At 35.7% G+C, this 26773-nt stretch overlaps 5 protein-coding genes across 7 annotated transcripts; 2 read left to right on the top strand and 3 right to left on the bottom strand.

The window, feature by feature from the left end:
• Window positions 1-1890: 1890 nt before the first annotated feature.
• LOC105202020 (uncharacterized protein CG7065) lies at window positions 1891-11316 on the top strand. Of its 2 annotated transcripts, none has more exons than XM_039451043.1 (6): window positions 1891-2104; window positions 3607-3722; window positions 3988-4709; window positions 4884-4987; window positions 5070-5169; window positions 7490-11316. In XM_039451043.1, the coding sequence occupies exons 2-6, from the start codon at window positions 3651-3653 to the stop codon at window positions 10302-10304; spliced, it is 3813 nt and encodes a 1270-aa protein (XP_039306977.1). In that variant the 5' UTR covers window positions 1891-2104; window positions 3607-3650; the 3' UTR covers window positions 10305-11316. The 2 variants fall into 2 exon arrangements, with proteins under 2 accessions (XP_039306977.1, XP_011168669.1); XM_011170367.3 differs by lacking the exon at window positions 1891-2104 and adding an exon at window positions 2111-2693 and having other exon boundaries at window positions 7490-10304.
• A 212-nt stretch (window positions 11317-11528) lies between these two features.
• On the bottom strand, window positions 11529-16440 carry LOC105202019 (kinesin-like protein KIF3B). 2 transcript variants are annotated; one of them, XM_011170365.3, is made up of 2 exons: window positions 15921-16440; window positions 11529-13974 (listed from the first exon to the last, which is right to left on the bottom strand). In XM_011170365.3, the coding sequence occupies exon 2, from the start codon at window positions 13945-13947 to the stop codon at window positions 11767-11769; it is 2181 nt and encodes a 726-aa protein (XP_011168667.2). In that variant the 5' UTR covers window positions 13948-13974; window positions 15921-16440; the 3' UTR covers window positions 11529-11766. The 2 variants fall into 2 exon arrangements, with proteins under 2 accessions (XP_011168667.2, XP_011168666.2); XM_011170364.3 differs by having other exon boundaries at window positions 16082-16440.
• Window positions 16441-17197: 757 nt separating this feature from the next.
• Window positions 17198-20491, top strand: LOC105202018 (coiled-coil domain-containing protein 47). The gene is made up of 4 exons (XM_011170363.3): window positions 17198-17409; window positions 18496-19489; window positions 19645-19816; window positions 19902-20491. The coding sequence occupies exons 2-4, from the start codon at window positions 18501-18503 to the stop codon at window positions 20139-20141; spliced, it is 1401 nt and encodes a 466-aa protein (XP_011168665.1). The 5' UTR covers window positions 17198-17409; window positions 18496-18500; the 3' UTR covers window positions 20142-20491.
• Window positions 20389-23539, bottom strand: LOC105202023 (PI-PLC X domain-containing protein 3). Its single transcript, XM_011170369.3, has 2 exons — window positions 22833-23539; window positions 20389-22080 (listed from the first exon to the last, which is right to left on the bottom strand). The coding sequence occupies exons 1-2, from the start codon at window positions 22963-22965 to the stop codon at window positions 21227-21229; spliced, it is 987 nt and encodes a 328-aa protein (XP_011168671.1). The 5' UTR covers window positions 22966-23539; the 3' UTR covers window positions 20389-21226.
• Window positions 23540-23567: 28 nt separating this feature from the next.
• LOC105202022 (meiosis-specific nuclear structural protein 1) lies at window positions 23568-26655 on the bottom strand. The gene is made up of 6 exons (XM_011170368.3): window positions 26189-26655; window positions 25836-26107; window positions 25597-25750; window positions 24873-25422; window positions 24235-24366; window positions 23568-23705 (listed from the first exon to the last, which is right to left on the bottom strand). Exons 1-6 carry the CDS (start codon window positions 26308-26310, stop codon window positions 23673-23675), a joined length of 1263 nt encoding a protein of 420 aa, XP_011168670.2. The 5' UTR covers window positions 26311-26655; the 3' UTR covers window positions 23568-23672.
• Between the last annotated feature and the right edge of the window lie 118 nt (window positions 26656-26773).

Here is a 26773-nt window from a genome sequence, read left to right as displayed (position 1 = left end):
AGCATTCATTGTATTATTATTAAATTGATTATCGACTTAATTTATATTGTAATATTAATATTCTTGTTGTACTCATAAGTCTGTTTCAAAATTGAAAATTTATTCAGCGCGCAGTTTGATAAATTTAATGAAATGTATGTAAAATCACAGAAAAGATATTGGCATAAGATCTAGCTATGACCCATAAGGCTCTAATTAACTGTGTCATTAGTATTATGTTATTAGGTATAATTATATGTAATTATATTTAATAACATGTAACGTTTTTAAATATGTTGTATTTAACGTTATATATAACAACAATATGAACGAACTTTGATCGTGATTTATAGATGATGTTTTTTTTAAATATGTTTCAACAATATTTTAAAAATTATTATATTATATATATTAAAATAATCTTTTTAAAATGTATACAGTGTTGTTTGGAAACGTTTAAAAATACACACAAAATTAACAATTTTAAATGTTCATATTTCTTGCTTACTAAATCATAATGATTATCAACAAATGTATAATATAATAAATTATAATACGTTTTAATATGTTTCAGGTTTTTTGTCAATTATTCGTATAATTTTTTATAAATATCTTTTTACACAGAAAAAAAATTGTTTTGCGAAATATCTTTATTTGCAAAACGTTGAAATGATATTATATAACGTTAAATTGACATAACTTGAACAAACATAATTTACATGAAGAATTTTGTGTAACTTTATCAAGAAAAGTATATTATTATTATTTAAGTATAATTTTTATGCGTTGAGAAAAAATATCTCATAAAAAATAACTTCAAGAATTAAAAATTTGTATATATTATTATTATTAAAATAATTTTATTGTATTTTTTATGTGACCATTACATAATATTGAAATAAAAATATATTTTGCTGAAATTTAAGATTAATTAATTTCTCTAAAGAAAATTAAATTATATAAGCAAGAATATAATTTGTTTCTTATGTATAAAATAATGATTGTTAAATAAAATATATTAATTTTAATTTGATCCTAATATTTGATACTGCTTTTTCTGTATACAATAATTCATAAATTTTTTGTAAAAAAAACGAGCTTTTCTTTAATAATAAAAGAACAATACTGAAAATAAATCTAATAAGCAAAAAATATGTCAATGATAATATAATAAAGGAATATGTCTTTGAACTCATAGTACACGTATCCAAAATCGACATATGAAATAACTTAAAAACATTATAAAAATATATTTCAGCGTGACATGGCTTAAAAAAATTTTTAAGTTATTAAGATGTCAAATATCCCAATTTTAGACATGGTGTCTGGAGACATTTAATTCTGATTGTTTTATCTCAATGACAATAAGTACGATTATTTATTCTTATAAAAAGTCGCAAATTGATCAGATAATTAAATAAATGAGCATTTTATAAAATAGGTATATATAGTTTTTAAATAATTTTAATATTTTAATTCTATTATTTTTAAAAATTAATAAAATCCTTTTTTACAAATCCTTTTAACGATATAAATTAAGGTATAAATTACATGATACATAATCGTCATTTTTATTAAAATTAACATCATAATTAACATTAACTTTTATAATTTTATATTTTTCAATTAATTACAATAGTGCTATTTTAATTTTAACAAATACTAAGTCATAAACATTAATTATCAAATATTCACAATAAAAAAATATTTCAATTAAAGTAAGTTTAAAAAAAAAAGCATAATTTCACAAGTTTAATAGAAACTCCTGCTTATATGCAACCAAAACTGATCTCCATTCTGCCGTACCAATGTACGCTAAAATGCAAATTTGTTTTATCGACTGGACGCTTTCTTGAATTATCATCAATTCCTCACTCGCCGATGTAAGTGCTTCGGTTTCTAGCCACGTGTAGAAAGGCGCATCATCCATTCACCCATTTCATGGTCCGGTCCTTTTTTAGTCGTTTCTATTCGTCTATTCTACTCATGCATACACGCATACACGTAGCAGAACATACGGTTCGCACCGTGGCCGTGAGAAAATTGTCTTGTCGTTTCTCGTAAACGATCGGATAGTAACGCACGCAATCTCGCCGAACGGACGACGACAACGAACGACCATTAGGTAAGTGAACTTCGTCGGCTTGCCGAATGCCGGGATGTAAAGCGGGGAACGACGAGGATTACAGGGATTATCGGGTGTCCGAGATGTTGCGTGGCCACGAGGTGCAACTCGATTTTCCGATTTATTCTCGTCTTACGTCTCGTCTCGTCGCGGTTGCTCCGCGTTGTCGAAACGAGCGCGTTTTGCCTCTACGACGCGGACACATAACGGCGTAGACGCTGCCGTCTATTTTACACGTCCGACCTCTCCATCGTTTTCTGCCCCTCGCTCGATTGTACGATGATTAAAGCCGCGATCGGTCTCCATCTACGTCGGGACGAGAGTGCCCCGATTAGAGAACGCGAAGTGTTTTTTACTCGCGGCACGGTTGTCGCGAACGATTGACAGCACCTACGCGGGAACGTCCTATCCTGTCAATTATCAGTCGAGTTTGGCGAAGTTAAGGAGCGTCTTAACTTCGCCCCCCGTCTGTGGCTCCGGCGAACGGAGATCAGTTCAGTTTTGAGTTGTTCCTGGTGGTTCTTTGGTGATTCTTTCGATAGTGGAGCGGTTAATCGGGATAATCCGAGATATCTCTCTCGCAGTTTTGGTAAGTAGCTGGAGGATTGTTCAAATACTCCGGCAAGATAGCAAATAACGACTTACTCATAGCGACCGAAAATAAACCCCCCTCTACCCTCCCTTGTATGCGAAACAAATTGTAAACTCTTGTCGCCTACCCACTTACAATTAAAAATTATAATACTTCGCCTACGCTCGTTGTAAGCATAATACGCAAGTACGGTCGTTTATGCTCCTGCTTCTGTATTCTGTACTGTATTACAATAGAATCATAAAATCTTTTTTTTTTTTTTTTTTGAGTCATATTTATCAACCTTATAGAAAATAACGAATTTATGAATTTGAGAATAGCGTATTCCGCTTTGCGCCACGTGTGTTTCTCTTTCTCTCTTTCTCTCGCACGTGTGCACATGGAATATGGGCTCGTATTTCTGTTACATACTTCTAAAGTTAAGTATGACATCTATCTTTGATGCACATACCAATTGTGTTTGTACATTGGACAATATACGGCGAATATTCGTATCGGTCGAAATATTAGTTGTTAGCACGTGCGGCATTAAATGATGGTAAGTAAGTACGGCTAATTCCAATTTTCCAGTAAACTTACAATAGTTACCAAAAAAAAAAGAAGAAAAAACTGACATGAATGCTACCAAGAAATTACCACTACTACAGGGTTGGCTGTAATGCAATACATGTAATTATATTCATAGATAAACTCGGTTATCTGTGAACGTAAACGTTTTGCTCAATTGATGCGTCATGATTTTTTGTTCTGATGTGCTTTCTCGTAGCAGCGAAAAGTTGGCGAATCCTAGCGATGTGTCACTTTTCTCGTAAGCGAAAGCACAGTTGCAATTTTGTGCCAACCTTGATGTACCATGTGGCCGTCACTTTCTTGGTCTCATCTTGGTCTCATAAGAGTCTGATATTTTCAGAGATTTTACGCTGGTGAACGTGCATCCGCAATTACGGCCGTACCATGCAGAATTTTGATGATCTTGATATAGAGGGGCGTAATCCTTCTCACTTATCAGAAGAGGATAAGGAAAAGGTAAACAGAGGCTGCAACGCTGATGAATGAATTTATTATCAATTATGCATGTAGTAATTGCGAACTAATACAATACCTTGTCAAATATGCAAGTTCAGATACTCCAGTCTAAACGGTCGTTTCGCGGGCCTGTGATGTACACAGATTTAACATTTCCATTCTCTGCAAAAATGATATATGCATCGCGAATTACAGATATTTTTTGTGACAACTAGCATTCAACAACGGAAGAGCTTCTGCCTCACGAATCGTTTATGTTTCATAGGAAGAATATGATCGGAAACGTATAATGCGATGCAGCGTTACCGCCGAAGATGGCGCACTGAGACCCGTCTACTCTGAGACTGAAGATGGTGATATATGGTGTCATATCTGTAACGTTGCCTTATTCGGGGCCCATAAATTGATAAGTCATAATTTGTGTAATCGTCACAAAATGAAACTGGACGAGTGGCCATATCCGGTTATGCTGTGGTCCAAACGGCCGGATATGGCCAAGATGGTCGTGCCAGTGCAGTCTACCACTATCAGCGATACTCTGGCACCTGGCGAGCCAGTACCACCTGGTATGGAGGATCAGATAACGCGGACCACTTCGATACAGATGAGCTTAGATCGTCATCAGAGCTCGCCACTCGTCGGTCTCGAGTACCTACTGGAGTTGGTGGACAACGACTCCTGCGAACCGAGTTACACGTGTGTTTTGTGCGACAAGCGTGGCGATCCGCGCACAGTAATGGCGCACATTACCAGTTACAATCATCGAATCACGTACTTGAATAGACACTTTCCAACAATATCGCGAGCAATTACGGAGTTACCGCGCACCCCCAACTATAAACGCGGGGCCAATGAAATATCGGTGTTAGTGGCGAAGAAAATCGAAGAAAAGTTTGGAAGAATGAAGCCGCAATTGGCAGATAAAGCTCAGTTTGAAAAGAATAAGATGCAATATATCAAGAGACTCTATCAGGACGTTCATTTTAGGTAAGTCGAAATAGTCGACCATTATTATCATTCGTCTCCACAATTTTTGACGTTCAGTACGTTCGAGTACTGTGTCAAGGTTACTAAAGCAACATTACAATTTCTGTAGTAATTTTTCAATTTTTTATTTAACTTTATAATATGAAAATCAATCTGACTGTTTCCTATATACAGGGAAACGTCAGAGTGTACATTTATGGAAGTTTACGATGTGAGATGGGTCACAAATTTTGATGAAAAAATGGCAGAAGTAAATGGTAATAATGTCAGAAAAAAAGGTCAGTATAACATGCATTTTATATAACTATTTCTGAAATGATAACAAATAATAAATTTTTAAAATTATTGATTTCCATCAAGATTCTCCTGAGAAAAAGATTGATGATAAAATTAAGAAAGAAGAGAAGAAACAGGAAAAGTCACCTAAAAAATTAGAATCTAAAGGAGAGGTCACAAAATCGTAAGTAAATAAAACAGTAAAATCAAAAGGTATGATTGATAAAGGAACAAGTATAACTTTTATTGAGGGGTCAACCACTACTAAGGAAAACGCGTACAGTGATTTCCGTTTTTGACAATATATTAGATTTTATTGCTGTATTGCTATTGTATTACTCTCGTGTTACTGGTAATGCTGATTATTCCCAGTATTTTATTTTATTGTATTGCCCTTGGTATTGCGGGTCATGTCATCATGGTATTGTCAAGTATTTCTAATATATTGCTTTCTTCTTCTTATATTGCTAGTATTGTCTGGTATGTATATGTAAAATTATATTTATTTTGTTTATTTAAATTTTGTTTATTTTGTTTGTTCGTTTATAAACATTATACAATGTTAATAATGATTGTTAACAATGCAAATAATTTATGTATTTTTTTAATTTTTAAAATTTTCTTTGAATTTTTGTACGCACTTTTTTATTAATTGTAAAAGGATTTATGCCATTTAAAGTTATCGGCCCATACATTATAAATTTTTTATCAACTTCTTGAATATCATCTTTCTTTGGCCATCTAAATTCATCTAAATTAGCACATAAAAATTTAATTTTACATGTACATACATTGTTCTACATGTAACACCCTTCCTATGTACATACCATCCTGTATCATAATAAACACAGTAATATTTTTCACATTCTATCTTCAATTCTTCACTCGACTTTTCATTTGTACTTACAATGTTCATATCACGAATTCGATATAATCTGTTATTAGACAATCTATTTTTATTTTGATATAGCCAACAGAGTGAAGATTTTCTCACAACATATTTTTTTCCATTAACATTGACATCTAAAAATAAACCTTTATTATTTTCTGTACAGTTAGTTGTATAATCTCTTAAATTTAATTCTGTTTGATTTTTAAATATTAAAATATTATTTGGCAAATTTTTTAAATCTTCGAAATTTCCGAAATCTTCACTGGCAGATACAATATCTTCATTTTGTTGTATATCATTTGTATGTAATATCATTATTTTCCTCTTCTTCATTTTCCTCTTCGTCAATTAAATGTCGAATGTTGATCTCTTCAAAACTTTCTTTTATTATTTCTTCATTCATATTTATTTCTAATTTTATCGCAATATTTAATGCATCATTTTTAGCGGTGTCCAAAATATGTAAAATTTTTTCTGTAGATGGAATTTCATCGGAATTTAAAGTTCTATCTGAAGAAATTCCTAATCTATTATTTTCTTAAGAAAAACAATGTATGAAAAAACAAAGGCCATCTTGATCGAATTGTAAGAAAAAAATGATCATAGTGCATTTAAATAAATAGTGAAAATAAAAGCACAAATTATAAGTCATGTTACAATTTAGGTTCCTTTATTATATACGTAACGCTGATTATGATACCTTAACAGTAATTTATTCGACATTATAGCAGCTTTTAGAGGACACATGCAAAACTTTGCAGACAGTCAAAAGTAAAAGTATTATATAATATTCAGAATAAGATTGTTTTGAATAGTGTACACATATAAACTACTGTAAATATTGATTATCTTTCAGAATGACTATAAAAATGCACTATTTAGCAATTACTGGAGAAATTACAGACTATGGCCATCTTTTCTGTATGACCATAATATCCCAATTTACCCTAATCATTTGCGATATAGGTCTGTCTGACTGAATACTCACATTTTTGTTATAAAATATAGACCGTAATTTCTATTTCCAAAAGAAACTCGTCGTTGGTGTACCTGCGCGTTTGTAGACGCTTTTTCAGTTATTGTTTAGCTCCTTCGCGTTTCACTCCTTGCGCTTCTTTTATTACCGTACACTACTGTAGAAATATTGCATTAATCTGATATTTATACAAATTACTCAAATATTGCCATTTATTGCGAAGTTATTGCTAACGTATTGCTACGTATTGTTAATGTATTGCTCTGTATTGCCACCCATTGCCATCTATTGCTACGTATTGTTAATGTATTGCACCTATTACTAGTATTACCTGTTCTATTTTTGTACTGCCACAATATATTTATAGAGAAATGTACAATGATTCCTACTAATGGTTGACCCCTCGATTTTTACAAATATTAAATTAGTATTTTAATTTATTTCATAATAAAATTTAAAAATATTTTATTAGTCCGATAATTGAATCTGTTTCCAAGTTTATTTGTTATTTTATTATTATTTATATATCTAAACTAATAAGAATATTACATTTTTATTTTATCGTTACTTTGTGTTAGAATTATAACTTTTGAATATTGCTATCTTTGAGCTTTGAAATCATCTTTCTCATTTTAGGGGTTTCAAAATGCGTATAGTTAACAAGGACAAAATGAACCTTCGTAAAACCTCACCGAAGCCCGAGGAGAATACTAAAAAATCACCAAAACGGCCCTCAGATGACACCAAGTCACTTTCATCACTTTCGAGTATATCTAGCAGTCCATCGCCATCCCGTTCGAGATCTCGTTCACCGAATCGAAATAAAAAAAGAAATTCCACCGAGAGAAGTACAGGAAGGTATCGTAGCAATTTGCGACACTCGCGCGAACGTATCCGTGGTCGGTCGCGATCACGATCGCGGTCCTTACAGCCTCTTAGGGAACGTGACAAGTGGGATAAATACCGCGAGCAGATTAGACGCGCCGAGGAAACGTTAGATCGTGCTCTAAAGTTCCACGAGAAAAATCCTGAAAAGCATCCGTCTTATCCAGACGAATGGAAGAAATTCTGGAACAGACGATACAAGGAACTCCAGGCTGAAGGTAACGATCCAAGCAAGCACGACTTCAAACCGGAGTGGATTGAGTTTTGGAACAAGCGGATGCGCGAGATTCATAATGAGCAGCTTCAGCAACGGAAAGAAGAGATTAGAAAGAGGTTGGAATTACCTGAAGATAAACCCCCGGAGAAGTGGATTCCTCCACCAAGGCGAGACCGAGAGCGAGAACGAGAACGAGAGCGGGAACGAGAACGAGAACGGGAACGAGAACGAGAACGTTCTCCTGGGAAGCGCAGCAGACATCGCATAGAAAGCGACGATGAAGTAGAGTACGTTGGTACGAAAGTGGCCAAGCCCGACTATTATAGCCACGAAGTCAGAGACCGAGATTATTCGTATTCGTACTCGCGCGGAAGAGGAAATACGTACAGTCATAATTATCCATCGCGTACTAGACCGATATATTACGCAACACCGTACCCTGTAAAAGACAAATCGCCCACTCCACCACCTGTCACTGAAGAGGTATTGGCAGAAGATCTTGAAGTGGTTGGTTTATTGCGATTACTAACGGCGCTTGAAGGTCAGTTAGGATCCCTTGGTCCTAAAATAGTATCTCTTTTGTCAAAAGCTTTAGCGGCTGAGAAGGCAAAGCCAAATTCCGCTGAAGAACTGCTATACGATGAGGAAGTGAGCGTTCTTTTCGAAACCGTTAAAGAAAAACTCAAGGGTCAACTATTTGCTGGCATGGTGGAAAAAATGGCGATTACGGCCACTAAATCGGCTATACAGAACATTGCCAAGTTGTTGCACAGAGCTTCCGAGAGCAAGAAAAAATTAGAAGAAGAAAAGAAAAAGAAAGAGCGAGAACTTTTAGTAACATCTAAACCTAGTTACGTCAATCGGACCACATATTCAAGATCGATAGAGATAGCTGCACCGGTCATTAAATCTGAACCGGTGAGCGTACCAGGCGTCGGCACAGTTGATAAAGTCGCTATCGCTCAGCAGATCGCTGCAGCCCTTGTCGCGCAAGGTAGATCAAATGTTTCGCAGGAAGAACTAGAGACTCTTATCAATGCTGTAGTTGGCATGGCCGAGGCGTCGAAACACTCTGATAAACCCGTCACTACTGCTGACTTTGTTAAAGGTCTAGCGGCAAATTGTGGCACTGTTACTTCTCAGAAAACAGAGACCGCGAAAGTTGCCTCCACTGTCTCAGTCGAATCTACTAAACCTCAGGCATCAAACGACAATTTATCGGACTTTGATTTAAAATTAAAATTGCAAAAATTTAAAGATTTAAGCACACAAGAGCAACACAGTCTTATAAATTCTCTGAAGAAACTTGAAGCGAGTGATCCGACGCGAGTGGAGAGGTTGAGAGACTTTGTTAACCTCGGCATGTCAGTACCGCTGACGTCATCGTTAAATACGAAATCACCGACTCCGGAGATGGAACCTTTGCCGTCTGTTGGCAAAAGTAGAAAGAGCATTTCCCCATTTTCTATTCGTAAAGGGAATCAGAATCCACCGGATGATGAAGACAAATGGAAACCTAAATTGGACATGTTTGCGAACGATGAGAATGACGAGCAACAAACGAAAAAAGATAACGATGACAAAAATAAGACAATAGAATTATCTGATGATGACGATGATTATACATTCGAAGATATCTACAAGGCAGCGAATAAGAATGTGAATGAGAACGAAAAAGCGAAGAAGTCTCGTACCTTTTCCAAGTCGCCAACATCATGGTCTCGATCGCGGTCACGGTCGCGATCGAGATCGCGATCACGATCAAGATCGAGATCGCGATCACCAATGTTGAGGCAAAAAGAACCTACAAAAACGAATGATCCGAACACGATATTGAATGAAACTAAACGTTTGATTGCAAACATTATGTGTGACCTGCCGAATAAATACGTTCCAAAATCATTAAGTCTAGGCGTTGAAAAACCCGAAGCTATAACAGGTGCTAACGAGCCGGCGCCGCCTGGTGCAATGCCCTTTTACAATCAAAGTTTTCTTCAAAACAATCAGCCACGGCCACAGGAACAGCCGCCATCGTTGACCTATCCTAACATATCGAATCAACATTTCTCGAATTATCAACCACAGCCGCAAATGTTTTCAAATAATCCCAGCTACATGGACAACGGTTACAGTTATCAGGGCTATAGCAATCCAGTTAATCAAGGTCAATACGGCGGACCGCCAAATCAGTATCCTCAGCAAACTTACGGTTCTTACGGTGCACCACCTCAAGCCGCGCCTCAGCCGAATTACGTTCAGCAACCCCCGTCACAGCATCCGTCGCAGCACCCATCGCAACATCCGTCGCAGCAATACGACCCTTATATGCAGCAACAGCGATTTTATTGAATGAAATGTTCTTTGCTTCATCGATTTCTTCAATGAACGTTCACGTTGTGACGCGTCAGGTCTACATTAGACTATGAACTCGAGCGAAGTCTTGGAGCTCGTTCCGTTTCAATTTCACAGACGTACAGATGTGCCTGTACAAGTTCTGAACTCGTTTCCTGTTTCGCGCTTCATGTTTTTAATGAATCATCCTCATATTTTTAATGAATCAAATGTTATTTTGTATTTAGATAATAATAGCACTTTTGTTTTTGTCTACGCAGGTGCTTCCGTAATGTTGATTAGAAAAGTTATACTTATGAAAGCTGTACTTATAAAGTGCTTGTTTCAAATGCGTCCGATCATTCTTTCTAGGTGTGTATTTTTATTTATTTGCACGATTGAAACACATGCCTTATCCACATTTCCACATACAAAAAATCATGGATAAAAAAATCATAGATTGTTATATTGTCATTTTTTATGAGAGAGATTCTTATTTCGATGTATAAACAACTTACAAAAGTGCTTCAATTGTATGATAGATACATAATGTACGAAATTTTCTTTTTTACCCGTGTATATCGAGCATCTTTTTAATCATAATTCGCATTTATTCTTTGCGTGAATTTTTATGTATTTGCTGTGCGGGTGTGTGCAAGTGAAAGTCTTGTAAACTGTGTACGTTGATCGAATGTACGTCGCTTTTGAGCGAGTTGTACACGTACGAAGTGAACGTGTGCCATTGTTACATACATCGTGTGACTTCGACCAAACGAAAGTAAGTAAAATAATAGAACTAATCGCCAGAGCGTGTGCATCGTCACAACATAATTTTACTATTTGTAATATTTGATAAGTAATAATCGTCACTACTTTTGTCGCACAGAAATTGTGGATATTTAACAAAAAGCAGGTCGCAATGAATGTGTAAAAGGCGTTTTAAAAACTGCCAAAATACTTTGGCGACATTTGGAACATTTAACATTTACTATGATCAAAGTGTAATTCTTCAATAAATGTATCACAAGAATAGCGCATTATTTGTTAATGTATTTTTCATTAATTTAAACTAATACGAACTTTGAAGGCTCCTATGTTTCTATAAAGATAAATAACTAATTGAAAAACATGATCTACTAACAAAAAATAAAATTAACGAAATAAACATAAAATAATGTCATATGTAAATAGTTCTTTTTAAAATAATTCTTATAATGCAGGAAAGAGAGATTTCAACTAGAATTTTCAGGAGCTATTTTATACTGTATTATTACAACAGTTACATATGCTCGACGTAGCGATATATGTTTACGCATTGCACATTGACTAGAGTATTGCAGACATATTCCATTCTTTGTCCATGTACATACCTCAAGGTAACCGCAAAGAATTAAATAAAGTACAAGATGCGGTTCATACAATATGTACATTCCCCTTTTAAACGAAAAAAAGAAGCGCGTTGATCGGGGTTTTAACGATTTTACTTCGGTACGAGGCCTCTGGTTTTGGGGTAAACCGGTGCCGGGATCTGCTGCATCTTAGTGACGCTCTTCGGTCTGACTCGTGCCGACTGCAATCGCGGCTTGATTCTCAGCCTCGTGCTCGAAGCATCGACATCTATGTCACCCTCGTCGCGCAGAGCTTCCTCTAAAACGGCCTGAATCGTTGGTGCAATCGCGGGTCCCTGATAATCTAATGTTGTTCGTGCCGGCATATCGAGATCCAGGTTCAGAATGTTCTCGCCCGCATAACGGCATCCTCGTCCCATCGCAAGAGCGATTCGCGCGTACTCTGAGACCGGTCTGCGCGAACCCGGTGCGGACGTCGGTCGCTTGATGGCATCTATGCTCGATGGTTCTGGATCTTTAACGACCCAGCAGTCCTCTTCTTCATCTAGATGGATTCTGGATAGAATCTTCGCTTTCTCTTCTTCGGGAATAAAGTTCTCAATTATGAGGTACTTGAGTTTGAGTTCCTTCATCAATTCATGCTGCTCCTGTTCTAAATCCCGTCTATCCCTGTTGTAATCACTAGTCACGTCCTCTAACTCTTGCTTTAGAGCTTGTAGCTTGGTAAAGCATTTACGCAATTTCCTGGACTTTACGTCCACCTCCTGCTGCAAAGTGGTATAAGTCTCTCTCACACCGACCATTGTCAATTCTTCGTCCTCCAATTTCTGTTGCATCTCAACCTCGCGTCTCTTACGTTCCGCGATCTCGGCCGCCTTTTGTTCCAATGCCCTTTGCTGTTCATTCGTGTGATCGATTATATTCTTACCGCCGCAAAGCATCTTGCTCTCCAAATCTTTTATTCTGTGAACGAGAGTCTCGGTCTCTTGTTTCTCTGCTTTCAATTGCTCCGCTATGAATTTCTTGTCGGTTTCGGATATTTTATTATCTTCGCCCCGACTGTCGTCCGCTTCAGATTCTGAATCGATTGTCTCGTCCTCCTTTTTCCTTTTTGACTTCTTCTTTTTTCGTTGAACAACACCTTTCTGCGCGAGTTTCTCCTTCAGCCGACCTATCTCCTCCTGATACTGTCTTAATAAAGCATCTTTTGGATCCTCATTAATCCTAGGCTTGTTCTTAATGTTCTTAGCACGGCTAGCATATCGTAGAGTCGTCAAAGTCTCGTCATAGTTGTAACTGGCCGGCCCGATATTCGCTACCATGATCGTCTTTGAATTACCACCTAAAGAGTCCTGCAGTAATCTTGTCAGCTTAGAGTCTCGATATGGCACATGCGTGGTTTTACCGTCTACCAACGCCGAGATTACGTTACCCAAGGCCGACAAACTCAAATTGATCTTACTCGCCTCCTTCAATCTCTCTCCCGACGAGCCAGTTTTGCTTTGTCTCTCGCTGCCCGCGAGATCGACTAGATTCAAGCGTCCGACTCTAATACCACCGATATCACCGAGATTGCCCATCTCAATAGTAATGAGAAAGATCGCGTGCGATCGCGAACTGTGCTCGTTCATGTTCGTCGCACCGATCGTTCTGTTTTGATTGCCCACGTTCATCAGATGCTGTATCTCCGCCGCACTTTTGCAAACGGCGGTCGACAGGTCCTTGACGTATACCCCGATGTCCGGCTTTTCCTTCAGCTCGAAGCGCAGACTCTGATCCGGATGCAACAGATCGCGTATCTCCTCCTGATAAATTTCAAGATAGCTGGCCCTCACTAGATACTGCATGTTCTCTGATCTGCCAATGTGATTGAATATGTGCTCGAAGGAGCGCGGAATGATGCCGCGCTTCTCGTGATCCGTCTTTGAGCCCTCCATGGTGTACGTTTTCCCGGTGCCGGTCTGCCCGTAGGCGAAGATAGTACCGTTGAAACCATCGAGTATCGAGGACACCAAGGGCCTGACCGTTTCTTCGTATAGTTCCTGCTGACTGGATTTCCAGTCGTACACCGCGTCGAAGGTGAACACCTTGACGGTCTCGCTGGACGGATCGTCACGCGGATGCCGCACTTCAACCGCACCTCTGGATGAGATCACATCGACCACACGGCTGAAACCGCGGGCAATCTCCCGCTCGTCCATCGGTCGGCATCGCACGACCACCTGCACGCATTGCGTCGCCACCTCGGCGACCGTGCTCGACTTCATGCTTTTTTTCTTCCAGGTCTTCTGCTGATTATCCAACTTTTCCATACCAGCGGTGAAATACGCAGCTCTCGTCTGTAAAATGATTTATTGATCATGTTCCATCCTGACCGAATTGGGTCTTGTATTTAAGAAATTATTTTAATTATTTTTTAAATAAAATCTTTTGTAAAATTGAAGTCATCATACTAGTCACTTAAAAATTTCGATATTTTAGCTTTTCTGTACAAAAAAGTAATATTTCAACGACCATATTATCTTATTGACTGTATACTACATTCATTTTATAATTTCTAATTGTACATTTCTTAGAGAAAAATTATTATAACATCTGTATTTAAAAGAAATAACTTATGTAAAAAAACTTATGTATTTATGTATAAATTATATGTAAAATTTGAATATATAATTTTTTTAACTAAAAGTTTCTTCTTACAAATGATGCATTTACATTTTATTATATATTTTATAAGAATTTATTTACACAATATGTAATATTTCATTGAAAGAGTAATAATTTATAAATTCTTTAAATCGCAATTTACAAATTCTTTAAATCAATTGAGAAAATATATTTTTTTGTTTCTTTATAAAAGACCTTTTTCCATGTTTTCCATAGTTCTGTAAGTTCTGAAACTGTACTGTAACTAATTTTTCATGTAACGATCTTTTTAATGAAATTTATTTAAAATTGTAAAAAATGTAGAAAATAAATAAAAATAAATTCAATATTTTTCGTGAATTATAACATTAAATAATTTACAAATAAATTATAAAGAATGGCGATCGTCGAAATTACAATCTTATTCTTCAATCAACCTATCGTGGCGCTTGATTGCTCAATATTACTTTCTTAAAACTTCGTCGCCGTGTTCATACGACTTTCCAAATCGATAAAACTTTGCATTATGAAAGTCATGCACTACGTAATATTAACCGTACTTTACATCATACAATTTTTATTTCTTTATTTATGATTCTTTGGTTACTAATTTTAATTATACATGTAGTATTTTCTAATTTTTAATACACAGTACTTCCCGAATTCCTCTTACGTGTATGGAAAAAAGAAACGGAAATACAGACAGCATTTTACATTCTGATTGAAAATAGATTGTAAAGCCTTGATACATTGCGTGCAAACCTATAAGGCAATATCGACCATTTTCCAGTTTTATTCTAAATACGCTCTCGACTGTATTCCATTTGAAATAATATCAATCGAAATAATGGAATGTTATGATTAATATTCAAAACGAGTCGTCAGTAAGCAAAAAGGCTCGATGGCATTGTATTATATTAGAAAAGGATCAGATATACATTTTGTCTTCTATTTAAATTGCTGTTCATTCATTATGAAATGCTTCTCATCATCCATAAAATTATATTACATTAAAATTGTTATTCTATCTGATCAAATAATTAAAAACACAGACTGTATGTAACAAAAAAAAATAAAGACTCAGCAATTGTTTGTAAAATCACAAAGAATATTATTTCAGCGCCAAGATCCTACCACGACCGTATATAGGCCTATCTCGTTTTTAATTTTATTAAAAAAATAAATGAATAAAACTACATATTAAATATTAAACATTTATTAAGACACGCATCTATATTTACTCTTTAATTTCTCATTAATTGAAAACTTGTAGCATCGCAAAGAATTTTATAAATTTGAAAATGAAATAATCACAAGAAAATAATCGGGAAACCATCTTTTTTTTTAATGCGCTGTGCTAAGACGCGAGGCCTGTCAATAATCACTTAAACCTTACTTTATAGGAATATTTGTAACAAGAAAAAGATGAAATTTTCATATCAAACATGACATTTGAGACACGTATCTATACTTATTTTTCATATTCTCATTGATCGAAAATTTATGTGGTAGACTGCAGCAACGCATAGAACTAGCCTACAAATTTGGAAATAAAATAATCATAAGAAAATAATTGAAAATATTATTTTTTATGCGCTGTGCTAAGATCCAAGGCCTGCCGAATTCTCGTCGTACTTACCACACGGTTAGGGGTTAAATGTACAAAATGTATGCGCACGTCACGTCAAAGCGGGGAAGAAGGAGCGACGGAACGAGGAGCTAAAATATCGCCTTCCGTGCCTGCCGATCGCGGAAGAAACGTACGGACTGTAAGGAATCTCGTATGCGGCGATTCATTACCGTTTCTACGTGTTGCCGTCCGCCGCGACGTATCGGTATTGATCCATTGTTTAGCCCAAGGATTTGTTGTCAACGGGTCGCCGTGACCGTTCTTCCCCGCATATTGATTCTCGCGCAGCAACGGAGCCTACGGGGAGAGTCGGGATTGCCGCAGTTCGAGAAGCGACAGTAATCGGCACGCGCCGACACACGCGATCCTTCACTTCACGGCACTCGCACTACGCGAAAGTGATCGCGTAACATGCTTCTGACAGGATAGGAGACGAGAAACGCGTGAACGGTAACGTCAAGCGTGCGCGAGCGAGTCGAGTTTTCTTCTCTCTCGCCGCCGCGCGACGCCGGGTTGGGAACGTCAAAAATCGATATCTCGTTCCGTCATCGAACGAGACGAGACGAGTCGGGAAAGTCGGATCCGTCGAATCTGTCGCGTTGAGCGAACCCTGCTTTAACGACCGAGCGTCGTTCCCCCGCGATTCATCGTGAATTCCGCCACGGACGATCTACCGTTCGCGGTGGACTTCAGGTGGATCGATTTATAATTGTCTTGCACCCACTTGCACCGCATATTTTAATTTGCATATGTGTGTATCTTAATGTATATTTCACACACGTGTATATTTTAACTCTTTAATAGCTTTTCAGATCCAGCAGCATAAAATCATTTCTATATTATGTTCTGATTACGATATTTTATAATATATATAACATTTTCAAATATATCGCATTTAATGTTGTATACAACATCAATACGAATAAATTTTAACTAATAATAAATTATATAAATTATAAATTAAATAATATATAGAAAGAAGTAGTTAAGTTATAAGATTGTTAATGCATTTGATTTTAGTATTGTAAAATAAAAATATATAATATTAAAAATTAAAAGCGGAATATAATTTTTATCATTTTCGATAGAAAATCCGAATCTTCTATAAATTATGGATTATTGTATAGATGACACGTAAAATACAATTTACATAATTTATCATTATGTATATATTTTATTTTATCGTTTCATTCTACGTTGAATATAAATATTTGCAAATGTTCCACATGAGTTTCCGTTCAGCGAGTCATCGTGTTTTCTGAACGCAGTCGATCTTTCGTTTTGAGGAAGTGACGTCAGGCATACGGCCTGTCACACGGCACACGGTGGCACACGGTGACTTTCGTGGCATAGAATAAAGGGATGCGAGTCATCTATACGTTTCGGCGAGGGGCTCATTATCACAGTGTCTGTCGTAATTAATCGGACGCCGTTCGTAAATTGAGATTGATGACGGGAAATCGACGTTTTTATTTATAAAAATCATTTCCTTCCACTGGTGAGACTTGGCATCGCAATGGAATTCTGTGATACGCGATAGGTTATTCGCGCTAAATTTAGCCACTGGCTGCATTTCAACTTTGGAGCATCTTCATACTTTGTCGCAGAACACCACATACATATTTTATTAATAGATGAAACAAGAGTTTTGTCTGTCAAAGAAAAATAATCTTTCTTCAAATATAGGTTGACAATCAGTAAATTGTTGAAAAATAAAGGTTGTTATTTTGTGACAAGTGGACAGAGAGTGATAAATACTATTTTGCAGATGAGACTTATCATTTTTATTAACATATGCAAAAGGAATATACATGTGTGAAGCTGTACATATTGTATAGAAGAGCTAACAGTTTGGTCAGTTGCACAATATGTGTTTGCATCGATAATATGTTTTCAAGTTGATCATACTTGCACAATAATCAAAAAACTTTTCAAATTTATTAAATTTATTTTTTAACTTTAATAATTAAAAGTGTGTTTTCCAACAATTTTAGACAAATTCCCTTCATAGAAATTGTCATTTACATTGAGATCTAAACATATACTGAATCATTTAAATTTTAGTTTTGTAATGTATATTTTTACAATCTCATAAATATATTTACATGTATATTTGTTTGCATTACATGCTAAATAAGAATAATGTTAATAATAATAAAAGGTCTCCTGTGCAAAGTAGTTTTATTCTGTCTATTGCAAAATAACACGGTTTATATAATTTTCCACTTATCTTGAGTTCATACATTTTAGATAAAAATATTACTTCAAATAAAATTAGATTAATAAAAACTAATTGTACAAGTTAAAATTATTGGATAACAAAGATTTTAATTACTGATATTCTTATTTTTTATCAGTTTATTTCTACAAATGTTATGTTATACTATAATTGTATCATTTCATACATCTGTTTTCACAATTAACAGTTCTGGTACTGTGTTAATTTAGATTAAATATTGATAAGATTAGGAGTGAAGGCACTAATAGAAAAAGGATTAGTTGTGTTGTTTTTATGATAACTTGTTTGAATTGTGATTAAAAAACAAAATATAATTACATGTTTTTTTACTGCTTATTGTTTCAGGTAACATGAAATTGTGGATCGTAATAGCACACATAACATTGGTCGCTACTAATCTATGGGTTACAGCCCATTTCCAAGAGGAAGTGCCCGAGGATAATGAATTTGCGGAATTTGAAGATTTTGAGGAGGAAAAGCCAAATGTGCTCATTGAACGTACACCTGAATTGCCTCAAGAGGAAGAATTAAATCAAGATTTCGAGGAAGACGATGTCTTAGTTACTGATGGTGACAGTGAATTTGATCACTTCCAAGATGAGGAAGAATTTGAAGGACTGGATGTTGCAGGGGGCAACACTGGTCCAAAAAACGATGAACCTTCCACATTGACTATTACGACAGTCCCATTCCATCTGCGGGAGAGATGGGACAGTTATTATTTAGAGATACTAATGATCACTGGACTGGTAGTATACTTTATAAATTATATAGTAGGACGTACTAAAAATGCTCATATAGTTGAGCAATGGCTAACGGATCATAAGCAGCTGTTGTTAGATAATTTTTCTCTTATTGGTCATTCAAGCAAATCAAATGAAAACGCAAATGACAATGGTTTCATAAGACAAAGTGAATCGCACTACAGTTTGTACTGTTCTGGGCGTGTTGGCTGTGATTCGATGCTTATCGAGTTGAAATTAATAAAAAGGCAAGACTTAGTAGCTGTATTAGCTCAACTAGTACGTCCACAAAATGATCAAGTTCATATAGAAGTGGAGCTCGCGAAGGACGAAATAGATAATTTCGTTTTAGCAGTTGCCACGAAACGGCTGGCGATGCACTTAGTGCGCGATATGGCTGATATTAATGTATATTGTCCGGAGAAACGATCTGGGGAAAAATTCGGTCTTCCATCAGGCTTTTACGTAATGTCTGAAATTCCAGAAGCAACGGCGGCTATCTTGGATACCAGGATTCAACAAGCCTTTGCAAAGTTTGCACCTTACATAGAGTATATTCACATTAGTGATCAATTCAGTGGACGCAAACCATTGGAGTAAGTAAAGCTGTATTAACTACATATGAGATTTAAATGATAATGATTTAAATAAAATATAATAAAAATATGCATATACTTAATATGTATAAATTATCTTTGATGTCAAATCATGATGAATAATATTAAGTAACTAATATTTAGTTTAATTTCAGAGATACTACTCAGTTAACAATGCCCGAAGTTAAAAGAATATTATTCATGAGCTTGAATATAAGTCTTAAGGGTCGCTCGTGTAATCCAGAGACTCAAGAAAAACTTAAACTTTTACTTCAACTCGCTTTCTATTTAATAGATAAGCTGCGACGTTTTAAGCTATCTAAAGAGGTCTGTATTTCTTTGCTTTAATGAAGAACACCATTAAAATAACTTTACAATTAATATTATAAATTTTATTATATATTATATATAGAGTAAAAGTAAAGCGGACAAAAATCGACTTAAAGTGGAGGAAGCCTTCCTGAAAACAACGCACGCCGCAAGAGCCGAAGCTGCGGCGCAAAGACGAGAGGAGCGTCGGAGGGCCGAGCAGGAAAGAATCCTCCAAGAGGAGGACCCCGATAAACAACGGAAGTGGGAGGAAAAGGAACAACGAAGATTAGCAAAAAAACGTGCCCCCAGAATGAAGCAACTCAAGGTGAAAGCTTTGTGATACAATCAGAATTAACAAAATGAATTGTGCATTTTAAAGAACAAACCTACTACTATACTCAGAAAGAAAAATTCGTAAATAATTACATTTTGGTGTGGAAATATACTTCGTCCAAATTATCTACGAAATATGCTAACTTACGTTTTCATCGAAATTCATATACTCATGCATTTTCCCACACGAAGTATCGAACTTATTAAAGAAAGTACAAACGACTGTGAAGAAAAAGTATCCTGCGAATTGTAAGTTTGTTATGCAACGTATAACTTTATTTGCCCTACTGCCAGCTTACATACTTAAATATGATATTCCCTGTTGAAACAAGAATAATAAAATTTAGCGTATATATATACATATTATATTACTATACCTCTTTTTAACGCTGTATATCAACGAAATGTTATACGATAAAATAGCTATAAATTCATTGATTTAATGCTGATATTGGATTAGCATTTATGTTTAAAAGAGATCTCTACTCAAAAGAGATTCTAAAAAACAATTTTCTTTTTCTCATATTTAAGTGCAAGAAATACATTATTCAATTATTTACATTGTTTCAATACATCCAATAATGCTATAATTATTTGGATACATTTAATCCTTTTTATGTTATTGCATCCATTATATAAATGGAAGTTAATGACATCGGTCTTGAGCTTATAAAGTGCGAAATAAAGATATCATATTATTTATTGTACATAATAATAATAATCAATCATCTGTTTTCCAAGCGATGTGTCACAATATGCTTAGCATAAACATGTATTGTCTGAGTTACAGATCAATTAGTTAAAAATATATGCATTGAGTTTAAATGTTAATAATCTGAATTTTTTGTTAACTCTATTTTGACTTTGCGTGTCAAGTGTGCAGTTGAATATTTTTATATTAAATGATTAAACGAATTATTTTGGACAATAATTAGTGATCACTAAGTGAGCATATTGACCATAAGAATAGTTTAAGCAGGTCTAAATTTAAAGATTTTATTTTTTCATTAAGAGTGATAAAAATATTTGAGTCTAAAGTCGCCATTATATATTATTTGTATTTTACTATAAAGCGGAAGAAATAAGATTAAACTACGGACTGTTTAGAAGTTTCGTATTATTCTGGATGACAGTTTTGGAAAACAGAAAGTTGTTATCCGACACAAAATCTGCTATGACTATATTCAGCCCTCCGCGGCCAGGACGCTTTTGGCTTATCCAAGAGAGAACCGCTTTCTGACAACGAGGTACTAGATCTCTTTGCAGGGTACCGCACAAATGTTTGACGACGTAGGACGTATCCGGTGTCAAGAGGCATTGCGATATGAATGCGATGTCCAACGATCTGCTCTGCAGTTCGACATTCAAGAAATCGATCAATTCGTCCACGCTGACAGTGTTGGGCCACACGGTACGCCAGAGACCGGACGGCCACAGATTCGCGTAATTGCGCGCGTAAACATTCCTATAAATCACAAACACCTGGCATCTTTTTTGGATCAGCCATTGCAGCGTCATTTGATCGAATCTGGATGAGACTGGGCACATTTTTCCACGAAAAATCTGAGTTATTCTGTCTATGAGACGGTGATGATCCTGATCCGTGAAGGCATAAAAATGCTGGAAGTCCAGGATAACGATCTCATTTGCATGGGAGGTGAGCCAATCGGCTACGTCTAGCAGCGGCTTGTTGACTTCCGCACCGTACAGACCGTGAAGGAAGTATATGTTATTGGTTCTCGGCTTCGTGGCAACGCGCAGATCTAAATATCGGATTCCGCCATTGAGCTGTTGCTTGATATCATCCCGTTGTGTAATAGACCAATTTAAAATAATGGGCTTGGCAACGACTGAGCAGTAACGGCCGAGCGTTCGAATGAAGGCAGGTTCGTCCGGCCCCACATCGTTGCGCCTTTCAATGGTGTAAGTCATGGTATCGTGAGAACCTGGAAAATTACCAGTTTGTATCACAATCGTTAATATCGTAGACACTAAATATAGTTCGATTACTCATTTACATCTGCTTTTATTGCAGTTAAAGATACGTAATGAATTGAAATCCACACACCTATGTGGAACCTATTGTTAATAAAGTTCTCTTTTGTATTTTCTTTAAACTTACTTTTTTATCATCAAAATGGGTCTGCTCTGATAAATATTTATAAATTTAAAAGATTTGAAATCTCATGAAATTGCAACAAAAATAATAAAATAGAAAAATTTGAAATTTTCAAATTAGGAAAATCTTAAAGATGATGTCATATAGCTCAAATAAACGGAATAAAATAATAATTTGAACATCAGTCTTCAAAGTAAATTTGGAAAATTTTATTCTGTATGTTTCATATAACATATAGTTTAAGTAAAAATTAAACATTCAGTTCAACAAACATTTTTCTGAAATGGAATATTAAGAATGCCAATAGAGATTTGCTTTGAGCGAGAAAAAGGCTTATTTCTTTTTTATTTGTATTTTTGAGAATAACGCAAAAAGCAAGGACCTTGAATTAAGAAAATTGTAGAATTTGTGTAATTATTATTTTTATTGAAGCCAATCAAATCGAAGTACTTTTCATTATTTAACAAATGATCACGAATCGAGCAATATTGAAAATATCGTCCGCCGTGATCGCCGTAAATCAATTCTTCTACAGGCACGAGTGTAAACTACGCATCAGGCAGAACGATTTAAACGTACCGGGTATCGCCAGATGTATTATGGGTATATTCTTAAGTGGCGCCGGAAGCCGAGTCATCCAAAACTCCAGATCGTCGTTCAAAGCTGTGCCGGGCCATCTCGCGATGTTTTCCCCCTTTCCTCCGTCCTGCATGGTGTCCCGAATCTCCGACAATCGCGCGTCTCAGATCACATCATTCACATCTCCTGTCGGAGACGTATGAGCGCGATGGGAACCGCGAGGTATGCTTTTAAACTCGCGACAGAGTCGCCAGGCGCGATCGCAGGTGTCGACGTGTAACAGTACAAGCGACGCACTGCCTAGCACAATAGGTCGGTGCTTTATAGGTATTCATGTACTTTCCCACGGTGATTTCGAGCCCGACCGCACTGTACAGCTAGCGTACGCTCGTAACCTCGCTTTGTGAATGCACCTACTAAATGCGGCAGCTGCAGTCGCATTTCGATAAAACATGAATTTTTTTTATTTTGCTCCCTTGCAAATCTTTTTCACGTGGTTTTTACAATTTTGCAGCTAGACGGATGACAATAAAGCGACGGGGATTTGATAAAATCGTCTGGGAGATTTCGGAAGTCTCTCGGAACAAACGATGCTATAATACGCGTCCTCTGTTCTGCGCATACGCGCATTCAATCACGTACGTAACCAATTTATGAACGTACCGCGAGATATACATACACGAAAATTTTGATATTTTGGACTACGTTTCTAAAGTAACACTTTCTGCGTGCCAATATTAATTAAAAGCTATTATTTAAAAGCTTCATTTTGCATACATGCTTTTGCATACATGCTTTTGCATACATGTATTCTTGAAGCTGAAGTTAAAACAAAAAATGTTATTCCAAAGGTTCAGACTCAGTTTCCTCCACCTAAAATTAGAGAATTTAATATTATATTCTTTGACGTTTTTAACGAATTATTTATATATTTTATAAATTAATCAAAATAGTAACTTTCTACTGTTATTAAAAGAAGTATGTTTTTAAGAATCTAGACATATATATATATATATATTTTTTATATATGTATTTTTAAAATATATATTTATTGAATAAATTATAATTTTAAATAATATGTTAAGAGACAAAACTACCAAAAGTACATTGCTTATAAATCCCAGGAAAACACATTTCATATATAATTTGATATAGTTATATATAAATTATATATTCATATAATCATATAATTACAAATAATTATATATATATATATACATTTATATATGGAGATATTTAATATATAAATTATGTATTAAAATTTTTTCCCCGAGATTTTTCAAAATTGTTTACTTATAAATTTTTCTAAAAACAATAATGGAATCTATGTTGCAAAGTACTGAAGCAATGTAAAATTATTCCAGTTATGTTCATATTATGTGCTTGGCATTGCATATTTTACTTGTGAATCATCGTCGATTACAGCGGAAATGTTATGCTTCTCGAGTATATTCTGGAGCGAATAAATGATCTTCTGTTTCTGGTCGGCGCAACATGAAGTGCACGTATCGCTCGTGCAGACATGCTCTTGCAGCTGAAAACAATTGTTTCTTTGTGTCGTAAGAAGGATATTTAAATGCCTTAAATTGTATATACAATCGAAGCATACTTACAATACGTTTCGTATCTAAATATTTGCACATTGTGATTACTGATAATAATTCCTCATAATAAAAATTCGAACATTTATAATAAATACATAATTCGCGAACATTATATTACATTAAATTATTTAAATAATTCGAACATTTATATTCTCTGCTCTCTAAATTTTTAGTAAAATCTCACTTTAAAGAGTGGAAATTCAATCACTCTTAAACTGGCTGAATTTTTACTCTTTAAAATAAGATTTTACTCCAAAAAATTTAGAAAGTACATTGAAAGAGCTTGCAACCTCTTTCCTTTTTCCATAAAATTGCAAGTTTAATGAAACCAAGGTCCAAAAAGGATTTTTCTCCAAGAGACCGAGGTTTGATCAAGATTGTACCATCCAAAAAGAATACTTTCTGTATTTTAAATATTCGCGTGAAAAAATAATACCTTTAACACATCCAGGACACACTGTTTGGCTTCGTTCAGGATCTTATTCACTTTATCGAATTCCTCGCACTTCTTTCGCACTTCCATTACGACTTCCTTCCGGGCCTTTTTGGTTTCCTGCAAATGGTGCTCGAGGACCTTTACCCTCTCCTCCGAGTTCACGCATCTCGTCCTGTACTCATCTAGCATTTGCTCGTAATTGCCGAGCCTCCTGTTCTCGCGTTGTATTCGGCCGTACTCGAGCATCGTGTTCATCTGATCCTTGACGAGTTCGTGTAACGCATGCTTGTGCCTCAGCGCATCTTTCTCCGCGATCTTGGCCTCACCCTCAAGCAGCTCACACTGCAGTCTAAGCGCACGATCGGTTTCTTTGCATTCCGCACTTTTCGTTTCTAGATCATGGCAGACCTTCAACATCGAATTCAGCTCGTGATTCAATGCTATGTTCCTTCTGACCGCATTATTCATTACGTCCGCTACTCGGACGTTTGTCGCTTCTTTGAATTCTCGAGCGAGTTTCCTCAATCGTTCTTCCATCTCCTGTTGCATTCTACAACACATAGGATTATTTGAGAAATATATTAAATGACATTAAAATAATTTAAGAATCCTCTCCAAACTTGAAGAAGAAAAATATCACGCGAATATTCTATGCGATTGTTATTCATATGCAAAAAATTATTATCGTTTGCGATAATGAGAGATTATTGATTAATCTGTTTACTTAGCCTTGGCAATAATGACTGATTTCTCCGTTTCGTAAAGCGTCGTCTTATGCAATTCCTCTTGTTTCGCTATTTCTTCCTCTTGCACCTCGAACTTGTGCATTAAATCCAAACGAGCTAATCTCCAATCTTCCAGTGCGTTCAGCTTCCCGGCTAACGTAAAACAACATGGAACATGCAATTTTTTTGTTTATTCATATTACCTTTTTGCTCATGTGTTACAATAATTTTGTATTACTTGCGAGTTTTACTTCGGCGCTCAAATTGCTTTCCATAGTACGATACTCTTGTTCCATCCCATTTTCTTTCTTTTTGTTCTCAGCTTGTTCCTGCTTTCTCAGTTCTTCCATTGCCAATAAACGTTCGTGCAGCTCGCGAGTCTCCTCTATCTTTCCCTCCAAATCCCGTTTCAAATGCGCCACAATATCAGATCGATCCTCTGTTAACTGTTCATACTGCTTCGTCAAATTCTTTATCTCGGTTTCGAGCTCTTCATTTCGACTGCGCAGTCTTGAAGATAATATCGGAAAGAACACATTAAGTGAGAGTTAGAAACAGAAAAAGCGGAGTGTCAGATCATAATGAACAAACCGTGACAATTGTCTATTGTTATCTAGAATTTGTTGTTCATAAGAAACCGTTTCTCGTTCGTTTAAACACTTTTTCCGTACTTTCTTCTCCTTGTCACCCCCACGTTTCTTCTTTTTGAACATCTTGCTGTTCTTACATGCTAATTACGCATTATTGTCTGTTTTTGAAACGTACGCTACCAAATTTTTTTATTACGACTCTCCTTATTTATATCAGGAGCATGTCGTATCAAGTCGAAATTTGTGAGAGGTCGAGAAGATTGTTAAATTCGATTAGAATTACTGCACTGTCTCTACTGTTCACAACGTCAAATATCGATGCAACTTCCGATTTACCATACCTCTGCGGCAAAGGCTCTGCCTGTTACCATAGTGAAAAGATAACAACCTTAAATTATCTTCTATAGAAGTTTACAAGCGCACGAGTGTATAAGGTACATGCGTGAATAAATGTCAACACAATATGATTAACATAAAATATCAATTAAAATAACAGAGTTCTTATACAACATAAGATTATTACATAAGAAAATATTAACGACGTATAACAAATAGTAAGCAATACATATTAATATATACAGGATAT

This window comes from Solenopsis invicta, chromosome 1, assembly GCF_016802725.1.
Source record: "Solenopsis invicta isolate M01_SB chromosome 1, UNIL_Sinv_3.0, whole genome shotgun sequence".
Lineage (NCBI taxonomy): Eukaryota > Metazoa > Arthropoda > Insecta > Hymenoptera > Formicidae > Solenopsis > Solenopsis invicta.
The sequence above is the reverse complement of the archived record's forward strand: the minus strand, read 5'-3'. Positions and strand labels throughout refer to the sequence as shown.

What these genes read in the sequence shown, in the direction of transcription:
- LOC105202023 (XM_011170369.3), bottom strand. Translation starts at nt 22,965, where the DNA reads ATGCAGGACGGAGGAAAGGGGGAAAACATCGCGAGATGGCCCGGCACA. An exon ending in AATACATCTGGCGATACCCG is followed by an intron (nt 22,081 to 22,832) that starts GTACGTTTAAAT and finishes GTAATTTTCCAG; the next exon opens with GTTCTCACGATACCATGACT.
- LOC105202020 (XM_039451043.1), top strand. Translation starts at nt 3,651, where the DNA reads ATGCAGAATTTTGATGATCTTGATATAGAGGGGCGTAATCCTTCTCAC. An exon ending in TATCAGGACGTTCATTTTAG is followed by an intron (nt 4,710 to 4,883) that starts GTAAGTCGAAAT and finishes TCCTATATACAG; the next exon opens with GGAAACGTCAGAGTGTACAT. An exon ending in TAATAATGTCAGAAAAAAAG is followed by an intron (nt 4,988 to 5,069) that starts GTCAGTATAACA and finishes ATTTCCATCAAG; the next exon opens with ATTCTCCTGAGAAAAAGATT.
- LOC105202019 (XM_011170365.3), bottom strand. Translation starts at nt 13,947, where the DNA reads ATGGAAAAGTTGGATAATCAGCAGAAGACCTGGAAGAAAAAAAGCATG.
- LOC105202022 (XM_011170368.3), bottom strand. Translation starts at nt 26,310, where the DNA reads ATGTTCAAAAAGAAGAAACGTGGGGGTGACAAGGAGAAGAAAGTACGG. An exon ending in AACAATAGACAATTGTCACG is followed by an intron (nt 26,108 to 26,188) that starts GTTTGTTCATTA and finishes ATTATCTTCAAG; the next exon opens with ACTGCGCAGTCGAAATGAAG. An exon ending in GTCATTATTGCCAAGGCTAA is followed by an intron (nt 25,423 to 25,596) that starts GTAAACAGATTA and finishes TATGTGTTGTAG; the next exon opens with AATGCAACAGGAGATGGAAG.
- LOC105202018 (XM_011170363.3), top strand. Translation starts at nt 18,501, where the DNA reads ATGAAATTGTGGATCGTAATAGCACACATAACATTGGTCGCTACTAAT. An exon ending in AGTGGACGCAAACCATTGGA is followed by an intron (nt 19,490 to 19,644) that starts GTAAGTAAAGCT and finishes GTTTAATTTCAG; the next exon opens with AGATACTACTCAGTTAACAA. An exon ending in GTTTTAAGCTATCTAAAGAG is followed by an intron (nt 19,817 to 19,901) that starts GTCTGTATTTCT and finishes TATTATATATAG; the next exon opens with AGTAAAAGTAAAGCGGACAA.